This window comes from Poeciliopsis prolifica, unplaced genomic scaffold (genome assembly GCF_027474105.1).
Source record: "Poeciliopsis prolifica strain line A6 unplaced genomic scaffold, Auburn_PproV2 SCAFFOLD001, whole genome shotgun sequence".
NCBI lineage: Eukaryota > Metazoa > Chordata > Actinopteri > Cyprinodontiformes > Poeciliidae > Poeciliopsis > Poeciliopsis prolifica.
In genome coordinates, this window is record NW_026562376.1 from 1089741 (window position 1) to 1113106 (window position 23366).

The 23366-nt window shown below is 41.5% G+C and overlaps 2 protein-coding genes across 2 annotated transcripts; both read left to right on the forward strand.

The window, feature by feature from the left end:
* Positions 1-24: 24 nt before the first annotated feature.
* ndufa9a (NADH:ubiquinone oxidoreductase subunit A9a) lies at positions 25-8635 on the forward strand. The gene is given in 11 exon segments (XM_055037182.1): positions 25-106; positions 1589-1762; positions 2756-2853; positions 2931-3022; positions 4015-4156; positions 4230-4332; positions 4407-4477; positions 5279-5355; positions 6911-6998; positions 7114-7200; positions 8394-8635. Coding segments are annotated over 11 exon segments (1158 nt in total). The 5' UTR covers positions 25-51; the 3' UTR covers positions 8565-8635.
* Positions 8636-9476: 841 nt separating this feature from the next.
* Positions 9477-22972, forward strand: LOC129364507 (probable polypeptide N-acetylgalactosaminyltransferase 8). The gene is made up of 11 exons (XM_055037170.1): positions 9477-9724; positions 10380-10626; positions 10703-10869; positions 11819-12002; positions 12078-12272; positions 13406-13520; positions 13596-13781; positions 14902-15039; positions 16406-16501; positions 16582-16749; positions 22022-22972. Exons 1-11 carry the CDS (start codon positions 9553-9555, stop codon positions 22154-22156), a joined length of 1803 nt encoding a protein of 600 aa, XP_054893145.1. The 5' UTR covers positions 9477-9552; the 3' UTR covers positions 22157-22972.
* The last annotated feature ends 394 nt before the right edge of the window (positions 22973-23366 follow it).

The window sequence follows — 23366 nt, forward strand, 5'->3', positions numbered from 1 at the left end:
ACAACATACGCACATTTAATTTTGGCCTACGCGGTTGCCGTACTCGGAAAGATGGCGACCGTCGTATTGGTTAGCCGTCCTGCGGGTGTCCTGTCAAAGATTTCGAGTGAGTAATGTCACAATAGCATTTAGAGGCTTGCACACGCCGTGCAGCTTGTAATATTTGACATTTATTCACGGACACGCCGCTGTACCGTGAACGGGCCGGTGAAAAGGAAGGCCGGCCGCAGTGACCTTGCTAACATCCGCTAGCTGAGCTGGAGCTAATCGGATCTTTATGTTTTGGGTCGAAAATGCTGCTTTTTTACCGAGGGCTTACGTAACATAACATAACATAATATTAAATAACATAATATAATATAACATAATATGATATAATGATCCTGCTCTGCAGGAGCGAAACTGCAGCTCTTGTTCTTCAGGTTGAATTTACGGATAAGAAGATTAAATATTTCTAACTCTCAGGTGCTGAGGTCAGAAATGAGAAAAACTTTGGTTCAAATTCAACAAAAATAATTTTATTAACATTTAAGAGAAAAGGAAACACATAACTTTATCACCACTTATATTATTTAACTCATTAAAAGCACTGTGTGGGGTTGCATAGTAATAATGTTTCTGATTTGATGCATTTTAATATTTCATAATATCCTTCCTAAAATTGTCATTTTTTTAGTGCTTTGTAAGTAAACTGGATTCTGAGATCATCAAATATTTAACAAGTGCTTCATTTACTCTTGAGATCATTTTTCCTGTTGTTGAATTTTATATATTTTTTGTCTTATTAAAAGCAGAAACAAAAAAATAATAATAATTCTGCCAGCAAACAAAGATTTTCTCCACACCTTAGATAAATTCTGTAACTGAGATTAAAAGCCATTTATGATGGAAACCAGAACATTTGTAGTCTAATTAAACATCATTGACTGTTGGGGGATTAAAAATATTAAATATCAGTTTATTGGTTAGTTTTAAAAAATATTTCTCATCTTAAATGAAAGACAGCAAATGGAAACTAACTTTAAGAACTTATATTTTTGTATTTGTTTTTAATGCTTTTGTACTTGGTCCTTGTCAAATACATAAAATATAATAAAATAAACAGTTTTGTTGGACAAAAATTGATTAATAGGAATGAAAATAATCAATAATACTCTGTTTACTTTATTGTTAGAATTTGTGCGAACTGCTTCCTATAAAAGCAAATATATAAATGGATAAATTTCATAATTATGCAGCCTACCGATACTTGGACTGCAGCTATTAAGACAACAAGAAAAGACAGATTTTAGTGTGTAATGCTTTTCATTTATCCCACCTTCATGTTTGTGAAGGTTTGTTGGAAATCATTCATTTCCTGTTGGACTTAAATAATTCTAATGAATTTGTTTCTTTTGTGTTTTTAGTCCTCAGAAAAATAATCTTGAAGCTTCAAACAAAAGGCTTCAGCATCGGCCAGTAGAAATGGATTTGGGTCATTTACAGAAATAAAAACTTGTCTCTGATGCATTTCATTGATTCTTGTATTATGTCACATAGAGTTGATATAGAACCGCTGTCCTGATTGGTTTTCTGCTCCTGTTGACAGGCAGCTGCAGCCAGGCTGCGTCTGCAGCTGCGTGCGTTGCCGCAACGCAACAGAGGAAGCTGCACCATGCCGTCATCCCCAAAGGGAAGGGAGGACGCTCGTCTTCCAGCGGGATCGCCGCCACCGTGTTTGGAGCCACGGGTTTCCTGGGCCGATATGTCGTCAACAGGCTGGGTGAGTTCGAACCTTTTCATCAAGCTTTCGTCATTTTTCAACAGGATTTCATGATGCTGAATAAAGACACATTGCAGCGAGACGTGCGCAGCATCCCTGCTACATGGTGAAAAATTCTGCCCACAGATGTCTAACATTGGTTTTAGCTGTTAAGTTGTCAAAGTAATGAGCTAAATCTTTGATATATACTTGATATACAAGGAAAAGGGACATTGCTACAGCTGTGAACAAACAACGACTTGATAATGAGGCCAGGAAAAGGTTTTAATTGGAAAACATAGCAAGGGAGAGGAAAGTAGGTCAGTTATGCTAACTTGACTATGAGAACTTTAACACCTTGATGTTATGCAGAATTTGATGTTTTGATTTAATTAAAAAGTCAACCCATCCACCAACTTATCAGTAGGCCAGGTATTTAAATCAGTTAATCTACCATCGCTGTTAGCTTAGCTGATAACAGCATTAGCTAATCTACCACCGCTGTGTTAGCTTAGCTGATAACAGCATTAGCTAATCTACCACCGCTGTGTTAGCTTAGCTGATAGCAGCAGTAGCTAATCTTGCACAGTGATCACTTATTAATACTCACAAAATAAACATGAAGCCTGAAAACATGAACCTGGAACTGACTGGGTGTTTTGTTTTGTGTGTGAAATATTTGAGTGGTTGTTGGTGTTGAATCCTGACACATTAGTGGCCATGGCAACAAGTCTGTGTGAAGCGTAGCCAATACTGAGAGTGAGAAAAAGGGAGGAAACTGTTGGTTCTAAGTTATTCTTTAATGTTTTCTCAGCGTTATTTTCCCTTTGCTGTGTTGCACTGAACTGATAATAGCGCCATAATCAGGCTTCATTTTGTGAACAGGATTCTCCTACAGCGACGTTAAATGAGTCATCTTTTACCCTCCAGCAGTAAATCTCCACATTTAAACAATGACCTGCAACGTGTCTTTAGTGAAGTGGATTTAAAGTCCCTGAATGTCGCATGCTGCAGGTCGGGTTGGCTCCCAGGTCATAATCCCTCACCGCTGCGATCAGTACGACCTCATGTACTTCAGGCCCATGGGTGACCTGGGCCAAATCATCTTCCTGGTAAAAAACGTTTAAACACGTTTGCAGGACGGATCTGTGGGACGTGTGGCAGAAACTCTGCTGTTTCTGTGTGACAGGAATGGGATGCGAAGAACAAAGAGTCCATCCAACGGGCCATCGAGCACTCCAACGTGGTCATCAACCTGGTGGGCAGGGAGTGGGAAACCAGGTGAGTTGACCTGGGAAACCGCTCACCTGCACGTTCCACATCAAACATGCAACAAGTCGGCAAAACCGAGAACAAGCAGAAATGAAGAAGAATAAAAGCCACCAAATTCTGAGAACATTTTGGGATTTTTGATAGTTTTTTTGCAAACTGTTCTACCGTAATATCTGGACTATAAGCTGCTGCTTTCTGACATGCTTTGAACAACCTGCATATTAGGCAATGAGCCTCATATACGGCTTTTTACTAACGGGTTTCAAAAGAGAGGAAGAAGAGTGTCTGAGGCCAGGGACCCACAAACACAGAAATAAAAACTTCCTCACAAATATATATGGAAGGCCAACAGTGCCACAAAACACAACTTTTACCACGCATCTGAATAAACGCTGCTGAATAAATGGCATAACTTTCAGCGCTTTTATATTTCTACAAAATATAAAGAAGAAAATTTGATTTCAGAATGTTTTCTTTCTCACTTTTATTCATATTCAATAATTATTACATGTTGCCTCAGACCTTCATCAGGACCTGTCAGAGTTTTTTTCTGGACGGTTCCTTCTGCGATTCTCTGGTCAGAAACTTTTCTATTTCGCGCTGCTAAGCTAACTTTAGCAGCAAAGCAGCTTCTTGAATTTGCCTGGCAGCCAATTTTACTCCAGCAGGATTATGAAGCCATACTTCATAATCAAAGTCATCAAGTAAATGTAAAAAGTACAGCATAGTAAAAATACCACTAAAAGTAAATTTACTTGTAAATATAACTAGTTCTGACTCTGTTGAATGGAAACTCTGTGAAATTGTATTTTCATCATAAGTTGGATATAATCTTTGGAGACGTTGGTGTTTGCCTCCTGAATAGTTTTTACTGTACATTTTATTCCTTTATTGTATGAATTGTTTTTTATGTAATTGGGGCTTTGAGTCTGTAATACAATCTATTTAAAAATAACTTTTGTGCTCATTTACTGAGTTTGTTTTTCTCGTTTTAAAACTAGAAACTTCCGCTTTGAGGACGTTTTCGTCAACATCCCTCAGCAGCTGGCCCGGGCCACTAAAGAAGCCGGAATCACAAAGTTCATCCACATGTCCCACCTGAACGCCGACATCAGCAGCCCCTCCAAATACCTGAGGAACAAGGTGAGTCCGGCACTTCCTGCACAAATCAAGCCGGCATGCGGCGCGTGGCTGACGGCTTGCTCTGCCGCCGCAGGCTGTGGGCGAGGAAGTGGTGAGAGAAGAGTTTCCAGACGCTGTCATCATCAAGCCGGCCGAGATGTTTGGCAGGGAGGACAGATTCTTCAACTATTTTGCCAGTAAGCAGTTTGTGACGATGAGAATCAGCTCAGCCGTTTGTGGGTTTATAAAAACTTTCCTGGGATTCTTTCAGACATGCGCTGGTTTGGAAACGCGATTCCTCTAATGGCGCTCGGGAAGAAAACGGTGAAGCAACCTGTTTACGTAAGTTTTTAAAGCAATTAATTCTGCTGAGCTGCCAGAAGGCTGCTGGCTTGGCTTTAAGAAGTTAAAGATGACAATTACTATGAGAAATTATCATATTGTCATTTTAATGTTACACCAATATCATAATGATAATGACATATTAATGCAAATATGTCCTAAAGATCAAAATCTGTCATGTTTATTTGTAAAACAGTTTTAAAAACGGGTTAAACTGCAACAGTTTTGGACAAAGAGACAAAAACTATGAAATCACAGCAGAATAAAATGATAAAAACTGAAACATCAAAATAACAATAGTTACAATTGATTATGAAGTCTGCTGCAAAAAGGATTAATAATTCATCTTCAACAGGAAAAAATGCAAACATTTAACGTTATATAGGAGATAAAATGTTTGTAGCATTTTTTAATTTCCCAGGTTTTTAACTATATTAAAGTAAATCAACTCATTTTAATTTATCAGGTGATAATTGATTGATTGCTTCTGATGGCTTACAGATACTGACATTTGCTTGCTGATGCATAATTGATTTTATTGATTTAAGTGATGCTAACTTTCACCAGCAGGTGGCAGCGTTTCTACACTGCAGCCTCAGACTTAATAGATGAGAATAGTTGATGATCAATATGGCGAGTAAACAATCAATCAAGCTTTAAGTTCTTTAAAGAATCAAAATCTGTTTTTCTATTTGTGGATTTTGGAAGCAAATTATGTCAAAAGTCCAAAAGTATCTCCACAAAATCATTGATTTTGATTGAAAAATGATGATAGAAATAAACGGCGTGTTTCTTCGTCAGGTGGTGGACGTTGCCAAGGCGATCGTCAACGCGGTGAGAGACCCAGACGCCAACGGAAAGACTTTCGCCCTCGTTGGGTAACAAACAATCTCTAATATCTTCAGCAAAGCTCCAAAATTACATTTATGTAAAATTTTCACTTCTGTTCTTCATATTGTTTCGTGTGTTTTTTGGCATTTATTTGCTTCCGTAGCTCTGGTTCAGGTTCTCAGAACCAGTTTGAAGAAATTCTGCTGCTTTATTGGACTTTTTGTTTCAGGAATTAAATGAAAGCAGATATTAGTATTTAAGCTATTTTTTGTGATTTATGTTGATCTTAAATTCAACTCTCTGAACGTTGCCGAGTCTCTGATGTGGGGTGAAATATGACGTTCTGCAAAAGTTTCCATATATCCTGAATTTTTCACTTTTTGTTATTTTAAAACCACAAACATGAAAAACGAAACTCTGATCAGATCAGATAAAAATGTTTTGCTACAGAAATGATTCAGTAAATGTGACAAAAAGTGGAAATGTTCTTGGGTTTGAAAATCATACTGAAACAATTATGTCCAATAATTTAGCACATAACCAGAAGCTCAATCAACTCGGATTAGATCCAAATTTATGATTTCTTCATTATTTCATTTTAGAGAAATAATAAGGAAATAATAACATAAAGTTGATCAGGCAGTTCTTCTGGTTTAAAGTATTTTAACACAACAGAACATCCTCCTGGTTGACTGGAAACCAGTCTCATCTGTTATGGTTTCATATAGGCTGCTCTATGGCAGGCAGTTTTAGCATAAAATCGGTGTTATTTACTGAATGATCATTTCAGATTTCAGCATTTATATTCTGAATAGTAAGAGGAAATATTGAAGTACAAAAAGTCTAAATTTACAAAAGATTTTCCTGAATATCTAATTCATTTGGAGAAAATTCATTTTGAGTTGTCAAAATTATAATTCCATACATATTTGAGTTAGTTTTGACAAGTTGTTGCACAAGTTGAAGTTTATATATCTCCCATCTAAAATATATTTAAAATATTTGTAATTTTTAATGTACTTTATGGTTATAATTTAATTATCTGAAATATGTTTCACATAGTCAGTCATTTGTTGCAGGCATCTTAATCTGGCATCATTTATAGTCAGAATATAATCAGAGAAGCAAATCTATCAGTGAGTCGCTTCTGATTTTTAGGGTCACAATTTGACTCTAACTATTTTTAATTTAGAAGTATAAATAACATCTATAACTAACATTTGTAACTACAGTTTATAACTCATTTTTCTATTCAAACAGAGCAGAGATTCTGTGAAGAGGAAAAGAATGTAAACAGAAAATGTATTGAAAGTAATTCTATGATTCCATCAGTTTATATTTAAACAAAACTAAATTTGTGCATAAAACTGTAATTTAACCAATGCATTAATTTAATTTAATATTAAATTAAAAACTATCAAATAGTTATGACAAATGCATTCTGTGGTATTCTGAACACATTTAAAATACTTTGACAATAGAAATTGTCATAAACTCATTTCATGAATCTGTAACCAAGTGAAGCTGATTTTGTGCTACATCGGCTTGCCGTAGGGCTGTTTTGCAGCTGATTCTTGTTACCTGCCTGTGTTTGACCTGCAGGCCGAACCGCTACCTGCTTCACGACCTTGTGGAGTACGTCTACGGCGTGGCGCACCGGCCCTTTATACCCTACCCTCTGCCACTATAAGTAAGCATCTCCATTCTTCTGCAGGGAGTGTTTTTAATGTCACTGATCAGAACAAAGGCTGACATTGAAACCTGAATGTCAGCTTGAACTCTGCTGCTGTTAGCGACTGACGTAGCGACTGCTGTCTGCTTTCAGCCTGGTTGCCAGGATTTTTGCTATGAACCCGTTTGAACCCTGGACGACCCCGGACAAAATCGACAGGGTGAGACGATGAAGATGTTTAAACTCAAAGTTTATGTATTTTTTTAACTTTAATTTAAATTTGTCTTCCTCTAATTGTGGCCCCCAGGACCCCCAGCGATTTGCACTATACTGCATGTAAATGACCTTTTATTTGCCGTGACATGAGGTCAAAATGCAACAATTAGCTTACAAAAAAATTATGTTCAAAAATAATAATGAATTAGCAGCTTAAAACCAGATCACCCAAAAGAATAGCTGAAGATACTGAAAGGAAGAAAACAACAGCAGGAATACTGAGACACGTTGCATGTTGTAGTTTACTCTGGGAATTTGTTCCTTCGCTCAACGCTGGAGGCAAAACCAGAGTCTTGATGCTGCTGCAGTAGAACTAACTAAAGAAACCTGGAGATGTTATGAATTCAGGGAAACTAACGCAGAAAAACGGGTGAAGAACACAAAGCCACGGGTAGGCTATGCTATACCGACCCGTTACCATAGCAACTGACTGACAACAGCTCCACTAGTGTATCAGGATTCAACACCAAAAACACTTCATTTCCCACACAAAGAACAGAACATTCAGTCCGTTTTATGTTTTTAGACTTTTGTGACTATTAATACGTGATCGCTGTGACAGATTAGCTGCTGCTGCTATTAGCTAAGCTAACATGGGAGTGGTTGATTAATTAATTTAAACTCCTGCTATAGTCAGTGGTTTGGTCGCCGTTTTTAATTCTTTTTAACTGAACCGAAATACTCAGAATTCCACAGCACATCTACATGTTAAGGTTTTCATAGTCAAGCTAGCATAACTACCCTCTCCCTGGTTATTTCTTTTCTTAATTAAAACTTTTGCCTGACATTGTTGTCTAGTTGTCATAGTGTTGACAATTAGTAGAAAAGCACTGCGTCCCTTTGTGTTCCATTTCAGGCGTGTATTTAAGAATTAACATATTATGTTGACATCTGAACAGCTAAAACCAATGCTAGTCATCATTAGCTAGCAGGTTTTTGCCCCCCAGCAGGAAGTCGGGGTGGGATTTGACGTCACACTGCAACACGTCCGTATGATCAAATAGAGACGAATGTTTTCATTCAGGTGGATATTAAGTTGTTGTTATTTTTAGTGAGGAGGTTTGTGAATATTTAACTGAAAGGTTAGAGAAACTCGGCTCGACGTCTTTAAACAGAATGCTCTTGGTTTCCGTCCAGTTTCACACGACAGACATTAAGTATCCTGGACTTCCTGGTCTGGAGGATCTGGGCATCACGGCTTCCTCTGTGGAGCAGAAGGCCATCGAGATCCTGCGCCGCCACCGCCGCTACCGCTACCTGGATGCCGATCTGGAAGACACCAAGCCGGCCAAGACGGTCAACTACTGAGGCGCGGCGGCTCGCCGTGTAATTCAGCTTCCTGTAGCGGTATTCTGTACATAAATAAAGAATTATCCTCACTGGGTGTTTCTGTCTTCACTATAATTCAGCTGGACACATAACTCTGGGATTTGATTAATAACTTTTACAGAATTAAAGAATTTCATATGAATTTGATTCACAATTAAGACAAAGGCTTTTTCAAAATCTATAAAAGATTTAAAACTAGATTTTCCTTCTTGTTTTCTGGCATTAAATCTGCAGTAAGTAACTTTATGATAAAAATGTTTTTATTAAATGTTATGAGGCAGATAATCTGAAAAAAGATTGATCCCCTGAGCTGCTATTGCTGTCTAAAGAAATTAGTTTAATTAGTCAAAAGCCACATTAAGTTCATTTTCTATAATATGAAAGTTTAAATATATATTTAAAAAATTCAGTGACAAAAGTTTTGATCTGATCTGTAAAACCAGTTATTCATAATTTTATTAGCTCATCAAAAACATCTGGATCCTTTCAGTGATTCATTCATCCATGTTTGAGAAATCCTTTAACATTTGGAAACAAAAATGACAGGTATTTGTTCATATGAGACGTTTGTGTTTAAATGAACATTTTAAAGCTGCAAACATTTATATATGATGTCATTTGAATCCTAATTTGCCCTGTATTGTGCCAATCTGTCTGGGCTTTTTAAATATTTGTTTTTTCATTCTGGGAAAGCAGAACTATCCGAGAAACATAAAATCATGTAAATACAGACTGTTTACTCTAAACCCATAAAACAATCAGGAGTTACATTTTGAGAGTTTAAATCTCAGTCCAGGCTGCGGCTGCTAATGTTCCCATTTACAGAATGTAAACGGCTCACTGAAAGTCCACCTGCAAGTTAATATTATCTATAAGATAAGACGCGTTTTATGGTCTGAACTGGAGCTGAGCGGCCGAGGAGTTTCTGCATGGAACAGAACGACACTGATTTTAAATCTGAACAGCTATGAAGGCTTATTTTAGAGTAGGAGTGACTGGAGCTTTTTTATTCTTGGTGTATCTAATTATCTTCATGACTGGGAGGTGGAGAGAAGAAAAACCGCATCAGAAACACGTTACAAACCAGGAAACCATGAACCGAAAACTGGACAGGATTCAAGAGAGCCTAAAGAAGCTGGGTGAGAAAAATTTAACCGATTTAACCGTCAGTCAGTTAAAGCTGCAGTGAGTAACTTTTATAAAACGATTTTGATTTTACATATTTATTAAAACGGTCACCATGTAATGGCAGTTTGTTATGAGACAGGTAATCTGTGTTCCTCGGCCTTCTCACAGCATTAACTAGAAACAACCAATCAGAGGCAGGAGGCGGGTTTTAGTGTCGTCAATCACTCTCCTGCTGTTGCAAGGCCAGTTAGCAAAGCCCCCAATGACAGCGCAAAATGGCTTTTGTAAAGAAGAGTTGTTTGTCTGCCAGTTCACATTTAGCAGCAAGTACATGAGAATAATTGACAGCAATAAGACCCGCCTCCTGGCTCTGATTGGTTGTTTTTGGTTCATCAGATGGCAGCAGCAGATCAGGAGGAGGTGGAGATGGATTTGTCTCATAACAAACTGACAACATGGTGACAGTTTTAACAAATATAAATCAATTTTATTAAAGTCACATCCTGCAGCTTTAAAGAGTAAATCCATAAAGCTTCTTTCTTTGTATTTGCTCCCAGTTGGTTTGTGCTTAGAAAACATTGCCTGATCTTTGCCTCTGAAGGAAAACAGTGCATACCTTCTGCTGTTTCTGAGAGTAAATTATTGTTTTATATTTCCTCCAAAAAGAAAATCTACTAGAGAAACATGAAAAGAAAAGCTCACCAGATGAACTTTCTCCAAATAAAAACCAAACCCGGCCCAAAAAGGCACTGAAGCTGTACCCCAACTCTGAGCTGTTTGTGAAGTGGGGCGACGGCCTGACAGACGAGGAGCAGAAGGAGGCCGAAGCTCTTTTTAGGATTTATGGCTACAACGCCTTCCTCAGCAACCAGATCGCCCTCAACAGGGAACTTCCTGACATGAGAGATCCCAGGTAAGAGTCTCTGAAAACAACAAACGATGACGCATCTGCTGCTGGAGTCACAGATCTTCTCCCACCAAACACCCAGATGTCTGAAGAAGAAATACCCCCGAGCCCTGCCCAGCGTCAGCGTGGTGCTGATCTACGTTAACGAGGCGCTGTCTGTGATTAAGAGGGCGGTGCGAAGCGTCATCACCAACACGCCTCAACGCCTGCTGAGGGAAATCATCCTGGTGGACGACCACAGCACCTACAGTGAGCCCAGTTCACACTTTTTAAAGACAAATGTTGAAGCTTGCATTTCTTGAGATGTTTGAGTCACAGCATCTCAATGAGCTCTGGGCTTTGACTAGGCCCTGGGTTTTTACCAGCCAGTTCTCTGTGGATCTACTGGAACGTTTTGGGTCATGTTACAGAACTCAGTTCATCACCCCACAGCATGACGCTTCCACCTCAGCTTCTCAGGCCTAGTTCACACACAGCCTGATATCTGGGAAAACAAAAACATTTTATTTGTTTTCGCATTTCATTCACTTGAAAACTCTGTTTAATATTGCCAAAAATGATTTTCTATATAAACTCAAAGCACAGACTTGAGAAAATTCTGTATTTGGGACCTTTGACAAATAATGTGCCAGTAAATCCACAGACTTGCTTTGGCTTAATTCCCAACGGACATTGACTTATGTGTTATTATGGTTATATTTGTTTAAACTTCTACATCTGTCCACATATACGAACCGCCATGTTTAGTTCCAAACAGAACATTGTTTTTGTTTTGAAACAATCTGATTGGCTGATAGGTTTTATCTTAGCTCTACACTGCCCCCTATGGGCTGGCAGCGTTTTCATGTTTTTTTAAACTAATCCCGTGTGTAAAATATTTTTTTAATGTGGCTTAGACATTAGATTTACAGAGCTTTTGGTTTCATTCAGTTTCCAACATCTTCTCCTTCCAAGCTTTATTAAATATTTAGCTTATTACTTCTGCAGCTCCAATCTTTTCTCTGGATGAAATCTGCACTTCAACAGGCACCAGCACCAAACTAGATTCAAATCGCTTCCAAAATGTCAGGATGTTTTTATTGTGTACAGAGGATGTCGTAGGTCAGAGGTTTTAGGGATTAACAGACAAAATGCTGAAATGTCAAAGAACAGCAAACAGAACTGGTTCCCGTTCTTCTGACTCAGGAATGTGTTTCAGACGATCTTGGGAAACCGGTGGAAGATTACATAGATGAGATTCACCAAGAAAGGCCTGGGCTTGTTAAAAGAGTCTGGCACACAAGTCCGATGGGTTTGTCCCAGTCCCGGATCAGCGGCTGGGAGCATGCCACTGGAGACGTGGTGGCCATTTTAGATGCTCACATTGAAGCTACAAGAGGATGGTACGCACAAAACACAAAGGTCCAGCATCTTCTCCAACTGAGCTGTTTAAAATGTTCACTTCATTTCCTCTGCAGGGCAGAACCTCTGCTGGCCCAGATCAAAGCTGACAGGACTGTTGTCGTGTCTCCTGTGTTTGAAAAGATCCACTTCGATGATCTGCATGTGGAGAGATACATGTCGTTTGCTCAGGGCTTTGACTGGGCCCTCTGGTGTATGTACGAGTTCCTCAAACCAAACTGGAACGATGTGGATGAATCACAGCCTCAGAAGTAGGTTGGAAAAATAAAACCAGGGATTATTAGGTTATTAGATTAGACTAGAGGGAAGTAAACTATATCAGTGAAGATGAAATATCAAAGAGCCATGATCTCTGTTACTAATTTTAAAAAATTAAACATTTTAAAATTATATCCAAAATGTGAGAAAACACAAACAAAACACAAAGAACGGCAGACAGAAATGAGCAAACAGTAGCAAACTGTGGCAAACTGCAGCAAAGTGTTTATCAGAATCTGAACCAACTGGATCACCAAATCTTTGACTTTGTGGTTTTTAATGGTTCTGAACGGTGAACTAAAGTTAGCTGTGCTAAAGCTAAAGCACTAACCATAATCATTAGCTGTGCTAATGCTAAAGCACTAACCATAATCATTAGCTATGCTAATGCTAAAGCACTAACCATAATAATTAGCTATGCTAATGCTAAAGCACTAACCATAATAATTAGCTATGCTAATGGTAAAGCACTATACTCAAACGAACTTAGCAGAAGCTAATGCTAAAGCACTGATATACTAAATTCAACCATTTTGATACCTTTTGCTTTTGCATGTAGAAAAAGAACCAATTAGTTGTGTAAAAATGCTTATCATGCTAAAAATATTCATAATCAATTCATTGAAATGAACATTTTTAACGTTCAGCCCTGTTCTCGCCCTCAACAAGGTCAGGTTTGTCATTTCCTCCAGGAACTGATTCTTCTTTCACTCGGGGTTTCAGTTTTGTCATGATTGATATTTGCTAACTCTGTTGCTAATTTGGCTAAATGACCACAGTATGGCTTCATATTTTAAAATCAGCAGATTTTAAAATTATTTACTGTGGAACTACAGCAATGCATTCTGAGTACAAAATAAACGTAATGTCCTGCACTTCATTATGGAGAATGTGAGGAGAGGAAACAGAACTGCTGCACAGCGATGTGGAAAATAAAACATCATTTCTCCTGTCAGCAGGTAAAACTGTTGTCACATAACAGCCAAATAAAAACTGATTTTATTCCACTTCCTTTATTATCAGATCCACACAGATCTGCTTTGCTTCCAGCCTGTTCCTGCGTTGTCTGTGCGTTGCAGCAGGCCGGTTGTGGCAGGTTGTTCTCAGACTCTGATCTCTGGTGCAGGAGTCCGTCTGTCATGGGAATCTTTGCAGCAGATCGAGGATTTCTCGGAGAAATCGGAGGACTTGATGGAGGCATGACAGTTTACGGAGGGGAAAATGTGGAGCTCGGGATCCGCGTGAGTCTTGGCAGCAAGAAAAACAGTGGCTGACTGGATAAGAGCTGAACTCTGACCCCTGTGTTGACTGCCCAGACTTGGCTGTGTGGAGGAAGCGTGGAGGTGGTGCCTTGCTCCAGGGTCGCTCACATCGAGAGAGCGCACAAACCATACGCTCCGGATCTGAACCCGTCCATGAGGAGGAACGCGCTGAGGCTCGCAGACATTTGGTTGGACGAATACAAGAAAAACGTTTTTATTGCCTGGAACGTCCCTCTAAAGGTCAGCAAAGGTCAAATTCACTTCATTCTGGTAAATTAACAATATTACAGAGAAGAAAATGAAACAAAAATACTTTAGAAACTCAAAAAAGAAAAAGACTTTTCCACCGTATTCATAGACAAGTACACATACACACATTTATATTTAAATATGCATATATATATATATATATATATATATATATGTATATACATGGTTACGCAATAGAGATAAATCATTTCAATGCTCTTTTAAAACTCACCAGAAAAGCACATCATTTGAAATTATCACTCTATTTATTCCAAAGTTTCACACCAGTGACTGAAACTCGTCTCGATTTCACTGAACGTTTTTCTTCAAGCTGTTCAAATATGAACAAACCTCATGAATATATTTACTCTCTCAACTTAAATCATTTCTGAATTCCAGAAGGAAGACGATTGTTCAGCGTTTTTCACATGACTTCCAGTATTTTTATTTGAACAATGTCTCTAAACTTTAAAGTATTACTTTAAATAAGGAGTTTATATGTTTGTTCACAATATAAAACTTTAGTAATAAGCATAATTACTTTTTTTGTAACTTAATATCTGAATAGCTCGAATAGAAAAAGCAAATAAATAGTTTTATTTGTTTTTCCTCATATTTCTGAGCAACATGACAAAAAGGCCATAAACAAAGAGGAATATTAGCCTTTTACATTTATTAAATCTTTTAGATTTTACAATACTGCAATGTTATTTTATACAATATGAGGCTTCAGCTCAGTGTGTTGTCAATATGGGTGAAAGAGCAAAGTTTATCATTTCTGGTGAGTCGCACTAAAACACACCTGGACATACCTGGACAAGTTAACGATCTGAAACCCTCCAGGGTTTCAAACCATCAACTTAAAGTAACCTCAGATATTATTGCCACTCCCGTTAAATTAAGTTAATGTTGTTTTAGTTCTTATGTTCAACCTGTATTCTTTTTAATGAATTTTAACTCTAATCTATAATTAGTGATAAATAATAAACAGAAAAAAATGCAGGAATATGAGCATCACTCTAATAATTATTCATCTGATTTGGTTTCATCTTCTACATAAATTTTCCAAGTGTAAAACTTTAATAAGCAGCTATTTGATGTTTGTAAACAGGACCACGGTATCGATATTGGTGACGTTTCCAAGAGGAAAAACCTGAGAGAGACGCTGAAATGTAAACGTTTCAGTTGGTACCTGGAGAACGTTTACCCGAGTTTGGAGCGATGGGACGGCATCCTGGGCTACGGCGTGGTGAGAACTGCCTCACTATCTCACTGCCTCACTACCTCACTATCTCACCACCTCACCACTTCACCGCCTCACTACCTCACTACCTCACTGCCTCACTACCTCACTATCTCACCACCTCACCACTTCACCGCCTCACTACCTCACTACCTCACTACCTCACTACCTCACTGCCTCACTACCTCACTACCTCACTGCCTCACCACCTCACTACCTCACTGCTTCACTACCTCACTGCCTCACCACCTCACCACCTCACTACCTCACTACCTCACTGCCTCACCGCCTCACTACCTCACCGCCTCACCGCTTCACCGCCTCACTACCTCACCGCCTCACTACCTCACTGCCTCACCGCCTCACTACCTCATTACCTCACTGCCTCACTGCCTCACTACCTCACCGCTTCACCGCCTCACTACCTCACCGCTTCACTACCTCACTGCCTCACCGCTTCACCGCCTCACTACCTCACCGCCTCACCGCTTCACTACCTCACTGCCTCACCGTCTCACTACCTCACCGCCTCACCGCTTCATCGCCTCACTACCTCACTACCTCACTACCTCACTACCTCACTGCCTCACCGCTTCACCGCCTCACTACCTCACCGCCTCACCGCTTCACTACCTCACTGCCTCACCGCTTCACCGCCTCACCGCTTCACTACCTCACTGCCTCACCGCCTCACTACCTCACCGCATTCTCAAACATTCTCATTATAACTCATTAGTTTATTAATCTCATTATTAAATGTTATTAAAACCTCAATATCTTCCGTTTTAAGTCATAACAGTAAAACAGCAAATTGATGAGAAGTGACAGAGAAAACCCTTCAGGAGAAACTTTCCCTTTTCAATAACTTTTATATTTTGTTATAACATGAAAGTTTCTCATTATAATGAGATGAGAAAACAACAAAACTTGTTATAATGGGTAGCAACAACAAATGTATCGTCAACTGGCAATACATGAATATTTACCCATAATAGATCAAAAATCACTCGCTAGCTTTTTACTATGTATTTATAATACTGCTAGCGTACTCCTGCTAGCTAGCCTGGGTGCATTAGCCTCAACCATCTCAAGCCACAGAATGTCATGCTGCGTCAGGCTTGAACTTTTCCTTTACAAAAGGAAAAGATAAAAACTCAAGTTTTTATCTTTGGACCTCAAGAGGAACGATTCAGAGTCAACACTCAGCTGCATAAACAGGATGAGCTAATTCTGCCAAAAATGCTAATGAAATTACTGTTTTTAAGACCACTTGAACTTTTATTTGAATGATTTTAAGACACTTTCAGACGTTAGTCTTAGATAAATGAATTCAGGATGTTGGGATGGTTCTCTGACCCGGATCTCTGCTCAGCTGCAGAACAGCCTGGTGAAGCAGCAGTGTGTGGATCAGGGAGACGTTCCTGGCAGCATCCCGGTCTTATACGAGTGTCACTTTGAGGAAACGCAGGTATCACAGGGAATCATTAACACAAGCTCTTGCTGAATTGCTACTGAGTCCAAAACATGAGCCGGTTTCTGTCCCTGCAGAAATGTTTCTACAACACAGAGGCTGAAATCATCATCGGCGGCCTGAGATCCCATAAGTACAGCCGGAACCGCTGCCTGGTGGATCCGGGCTCCGGAAGCGTTCCCACTCTGCATGAGTGCAACACAGCAAGGCTGAACCAGTTACACATGAACTGGGACTTCAAGCAGGTGAGCTGGGAGCACTGGGAACAATGAGAACAGTGGGAACAATGGGAACAGTGGGAACAATGGGAACAGTGGGAACAGTGGGAACAATGGGAACAGTGGGAACAGTGGGAACAATGGGAACAGTGGGAACAGTGGGAACAGTGGGAACAATGGGAACAGTGGGAACCATGGGAACAGTGGAAACCATGGGAACAGTGGGAACCATGGGAACAGTGGGAACAGTGGGAACCATGGGAACAGTGGGAACCATGGGAACAGTGGGAACTATGGGAACAGTGGGAACTATGGGAACAGTGGGAACTATGGGAACAGTGGGAACCATGAGAACAGTGGGAACCATGGGAACAGTTGGAACCATGGGAACAGTGGGAACAATGGGAACAGTGGGAACAATGGGAACAGTGGGAACTATGGGAACAGTGGGAACTATGGGAACAGTGGGAACAATGGGAACAGTGGGAACCATGAGAACAGTGGGAACCATGGGAACAGTGGGAACCATGGGAACAGTGGGAACTATGGGAACAGTGGGAACTATGGGAACAGTGGGAACTATGGGAACAGTGGGAACAGTGGGAACTATGGGAACAGTGGGAACAATGGGAACAGTGGGAACAATGTTAACAGTGGGAACCATGAGAACAGTGGGAACCATGGGAACAGTGGGAACCATGGAAACAATGGGAGCCATGGGAACACTGGGAACCATGGGAACACTGGGAACCATGGGAACAATGGGAACAGTGGGAACCATGGGAACAGTGGGAACCATGGGAACAATGGGAACAGTGGGAACCATGGGAACAATGGGAACAGTGGGAACCATGGGAACAGTGGGAACAATGGGAACACTGGGAACAATGGGAACAGTGGGAACCATGGGAACAATGGGAACAGTGGGAACCATGGGAACAATGGGAACAGTGGGAACAATGGGAACACTGGGAACAATGGGAACAGTGGGAACAGTGGGAACAATGGGAACAGTGGGAACCATGGGAACAGTGGGAACCATGGGAACAGTGGGAACAATGGGAGCCATGGGAACAATGGGAACAGTGGGAACCATGGGAACAGTGGGAACAATGGGAACAGTGGGAACCATGGGAACAATGGGAACAGTGGGAACAATGGGAACAGTGGGAACTATGGGAACAGTGGGAACAGTGGGAACTATGGGAACAGTGGGAACAGTGGGAACTATGGGAACAGTGGGAACTATGGGAACAGTGGGAACAGTGGGAACAATGGGAACAGTGGGAACCATGAGAACAGTGGGAACCATGGGAACAGTGGGAACCATGGGAACAGTGGGAACTATGGGAACAGTGGGAACTATGGGAACAGTGGGAACTATGGGAACAGTGGGAACTATGGGAACAGTGGGAACAATGGGAACAGTGGGAACCATGAGAACAGTGGGAACCATGGGAACAGTGGGAACCATGGGAACAGTGGGAACTATGGGAACAGTGGGAACTATGGGAACAGTGGGAACTATGGGAACAGTGGGAACAGTGGGAACTATGGGAACAGTGGGAACAATGGGAACAGTGGGAACAATGTTAACAGTGGGAACCATGAGAACAGTGGGAACCATGGGAACAGTGGGAACCATGGAAACAATGGGAGCCATGGGAACACTGGGAACCATGGGAACACTGGGAACCATGGGAACAATGGGAACAGTGGGAACCATGGGAACAGTGGGAACCATGGGAACAATGGGAACAGTGGGAACCATGGGAACAGTGGGAACCATGGGAACAGTGGGAACAATGGGAACACTGGGAACAATGGGAACAGTGGGAACCATGGGAACAATGGGAACAGTGGGAACCATGGGAACAATGGGAACAGTGGGAACAATGGGAACACTGGGAACAATGGGAACAGTGGGAACAGTGGGAACAATGGGAACAGTGGGAACCATGGGAACAGTGGGAACCATGGGAACAGTGGGAACAATGGGAGCCATGGGAACAATGGGAACAGTGGGAACCATGGGAACAGTGGGAACAATGGGAACAGTGGGAACCATGGGAACAATGGGAACAGTGGGAACAATGGGAACAGTGGGAACTATGGGAACAGTGGGAACTATGGGAACAGTGGGAACAGTGGGAACTATGGGAACAGTGGGAACTATGGGAACAGTGGGAACAGTGGGAACAATGGGAACAGTGGGAACCATGAGAACAGTGGGAACCATGGGAACAGTGGGAACCATGGGAACAGTGGGAACTATGGGAACAGTGGGAACTATGGGAACAGTGGGAACTATGGGAACAGTGGGAACAGTGGGAACTATGGGAACAGTGGGAACAATGGGAACAGTGGGAACAATGTTAACAGTGGGAACCATGAGAACAGTGGGAACCATGGGAACAGTGGGAACCATGGAAACAATGGGAGCCATGGGAACACTGGGAACCATGGGAACAGTGGGAACCATGGGAACAATGGGAACAGTGGGAACCATGGGAACAGTGGGAACCATGGGAACAATGGGAGCCATGGGAACAATGGGAACAGTGGGAACCATGGGAACAATGGGAACAGTGGGAACCATGGGAACAGTGGGAACCATGGGAACAGTGGGAACAATGGGAACACTGGGAACAGTGGGAACAGTGGGAACCATGGGAACAATGGGAACAGTGGGAACCATGGGAACAGTGGGAACAATGGGAACAGTGGGAACAATGGGAACACTGGGAACAATGGGAACAGTGGGAACAGTGGGAACAATGGGAACAGTGGGAACCATGGGAACAGTGGGAACCATGGGAACAGTGGGAACAATGGGAGCCATGGGAACAATGGGAACAGTGGGAACCATGGGAACAGTGGGAACAATGGGAACAGTGGGAACCATGGGAACAGTGGGAACAGTGGGAACCATGGGAACAGTGGGAACCATGGGAACAGTGGGAACAATGGGAACAGTGGGAACCATGGGAACAGTGGGAACCATGGGAACAGTGGGAACCATGGGAACAGTGGGAACAATGGGAACAGTGGGAACCATGGGAACAGTGGGAACCATGGGAACAGTGGGAACCATGGGAACAGTGGGAACCATGGGAACAGTGGGAACAATGGGAACACTGGGAACAATGGGAACAGTGGGAACCATGGGAACAATGGGAACAGTGGGAACCATGGGAACAGTGGGAACAATGGGAACAGTGGGAACAATGGGAACACTGGGAACAATGGGAACAGTGGGAACAATGGGAACAGTGGGAACCATGGGAACAGTGGGAACCATGGGAACAGTGGGAACAATGGGAGCCATGGGAACAATGGGAACAGTGGGAACCATGGGAACAGTGGGAACAATGGGAACAGTGGGAACCATGGGAACAGTGGGAACAGTGGGAACCATGGGAACAGTGGGAACCATGGGAACAGTGGGAACAATGGGAACAGTGGGAACCATGGGAACAGTGGGAACCATGGGAACAGTGGGAACCATGGGAACAGTGGGAACAATGGGAACAGTGGGAACCATGGGAACAGTGGGAACCATGGGAACAGTGGGAACAATGGGAACACTGGGAACAATGGGAACAGTGGGAACCATGGGAACAGTGGGAACCATGGGAACAGTGGGAACAATGGGAGCCATGGGAACAATGGGAACAGTGGGAACCATGGGAACAGTGGGAACAATGGGAACAGTGGGAACCATGGGAACAGTGGGAACCATGGGAACAGTGGGAACAATGGGAACAGTGGGAACCATGGGAACAGTGGGAACAATGGGAACAGTGGGAACCATGGGAACAGTGGGAACCATGGGAACAGTGGGAACAATGGGAACAGTGGGAACCATGGGAACAGTGGGAACCATGGGAACAGTGGGAACCATGGGAACAATGGGAACAGTGGGAACCATGGGAACAGTGGGAACCATGGGAACAGTGGGAACAATGGGAGCCATGGGAACAATGGGAACAGTGGGAACCATGGGAACAGTGGGAACAATGGGAACAGTGGGAACCATGGGAACAGTGGGAACAGTGGGAACCATGGGAACAGTGGGAACAATGGGAACAGTGGGAACCATGGGAACAGTGGGAACAATGGGAACAGTGGGAACCATGGGAACAGTGGGAACAATGGGAACAGTGGGAACCATGGGAACAGTGGGAACTATGGGAACAGTGGGAACTATGGGAACAGTGGGAACCATGGGAGCCTTTCTGTCTGTGATTTGAAATCGTCTCACAAATGAAAACTCAAGTTTTTATCTTTGGACCTCAAGAGGAACGATTTAGGGTCAACACTCAGCTTCAGTTATTACAGCTAGAAACTAGAGATCAGGATGACCTCTGACCTGAGCCTTCACAGCCACATAAAGACAGTTACAAAGTCGGCCTGCTATCATCTGAATGTCCCAGCAACATCTAGAGAAATGCATTTGTTTTGTGTTTCCATCACTAATGTGCACAAATCTGTTTCAATATTTTGTTAATGTAAAAAAAGAAGCAATTTTGCAGTTGCATTAAATAGGATGTAAAATTAAAACCACATTTGAATAATAATAATAATATCCATCTTGTTCACACAATAAGCTTTTATTTATAGGGTAAGTAAACAGATTTAAACACATGATCTATATTCATAATTCATCTCATCATCTATCAGCCAATCAGAGGAGACGTTGGCGTTTTGTTCAGGCATTGCGGCAGCAAGCCCCGCCTACTTGGGAGGGTTTACATGTGAAGTGTTTTGGGGACGTTGGAGTCGGCCATTTTCCAGAAGAGCGGCGATTCGGTACGTTGGAAAGACTCAACGTTTTATGAACTGATGCAGTGAGAGATCCGGTGGATCCGGCTACAAACCATCATCCTCCTCCACTTCCTGTCGTTGTCTTTGTCATTTCTGCCAGTAGTATCATCCAGTTGTTGATCACAATGTTTCCATCGCAGTTCAGCAAAATGCATCTATTTGAAAAAACACTTTATCCCATTACAAAAACCTTGAATGAAAAATCATGAGATTTTTGAAAGCCGCCGTGTTTCCACTAAGTAAATTTATTTTGTAATTTAAATTTGCTCAATTCTTTGGTTAATGGAAACGCAGCTGCTTTAAATCCAGACTGAACCCTGAAACATGAACCAAGTGATGATTTTATTGATGGCACTTGATGTAATGTCTATTACTGGTTTCCACCATCGTTGACTGTATGATGCCTTGTTGCTGAAATGTGCAGTGCTAATAAACTTGATTGATTGATCATTGTTCGATCAAACCTTCACAGGGCAGAGAAATAAGGAACAAAGCCACGCGGCGATGTCTGGAGGTCGCTCCGGGAGAATACCTGGACTACCAGCTGGTCATCCAGCGCTGCACCGGCCAGAGCTGGACCATCCAGAACCTGGTCACCACCGCCTAGCGCCGCTCAGCCACAGCCGGGACTCACTTCATAAAAAACAGACAGACGGTTCAGGACCTGCATCATCTACCTTCACCTGCAGCCAGAACCTAAATAAAGAGGCGAGTTGGACATCTGATCACCTGACCAGGGTGTCTACCGGGACGGTGTGTCCTCTCTGGACAGTGGACGGCAGATGGATGGTGTCTCTGGTGCTGTAGTTTTATATTTGTGCTTGTAATTGAGAAGTTAAAGTTGTAGAGAAAAGTTCTAGAGGAGTTTTGTAACTGCAGATCCATTTCTTCTTCTTCAGTAAGAAACAAATTATATTCATTGAGTCAAAATCACAGTTTTTCCCCAAATGGAGCAAAACAAATCCTCACATGCCAGAAAAAAATTACTTACAAATAAATATTTGTTGCTGAGAGTGAATAAAATCCATCCATCCATGGATGGATGGACACGCATACACTCACACACACACACACACCCACACACACACACACACACACACCCACACACACACACACACCACACACTCACACACACACACACTCCAAAATGTCTACCAGCCAACAGAACTTTTAATAACTCGGCTTTAGAACTGAACCTGAAGTCGCTTTATGTTTCTGCTTCTGTCTGTGCAGGCAGTAAAAACACAAATTCAGTACTTTTTGTTTCCAGATTAATAGGTTATTGTGTGACTCATGTGCTTTAGAGGTTATATGGCTTTTAATGGAGGCGGTTCCAAACCGCACAGCTGAACTATTTAATGTGAAACAATAAATGAGGGGTTGTAGTTTAAAACTGTAGGGCCGGGATGTCAAAGTCAAATACACTGAGGGCCAAAACATAAATTTGCTGCAAGCCGAGGCCAAACACAGTGTATATTATTGGATAATTAAATGAATAAAGCAATATTTTATTCTGGATCTGTCAGTAACCTCAAGGAAAACATGTTCAACAAGCAAACAGCAAAAAATTTTATTGTTTTGAAAAACTAAATATGTTTCTTAATATCAAGATAAATACATAAATTAAAGTGCATAATAAACTGAAACTACATTATTGTGCTGCTCTATGATGTTATGTTCTTGTCTTTGTGTGTTTCTGAGAAACTTGTTAGAGCCTTAGATTATATCCTCATTACAGCCGGACTGTCTACACACAGGCAGTGACTGCAGAGTTACTTTGAAAAAGTAACTTTTATCAGATTACTGATTACTCCTTG

Coding starts and splice junctions, on each gene's coding strand:
- LOC129364507 (XM_055037170.1), top strand. CDS start 9,553: ATGAAGGCTTATTTTAGAGTAGGAGTGACTGGAGCTTTTTTATTCTTG. Junction 12,003..12,077: donor ATTGAAGCTACAAGAGGATG/GTACGCACAAAA, acceptor TTTCCTCTGCAG/GGCAGAACCTCTGCTGGCCC. Junction 15,040..16,405: donor GCATCCTGGGCTACGGCGTG/GTGAGAACTGCC, acceptor ATCTCTGCTCAG/CTGCAGAACAGCCTGGTGAA.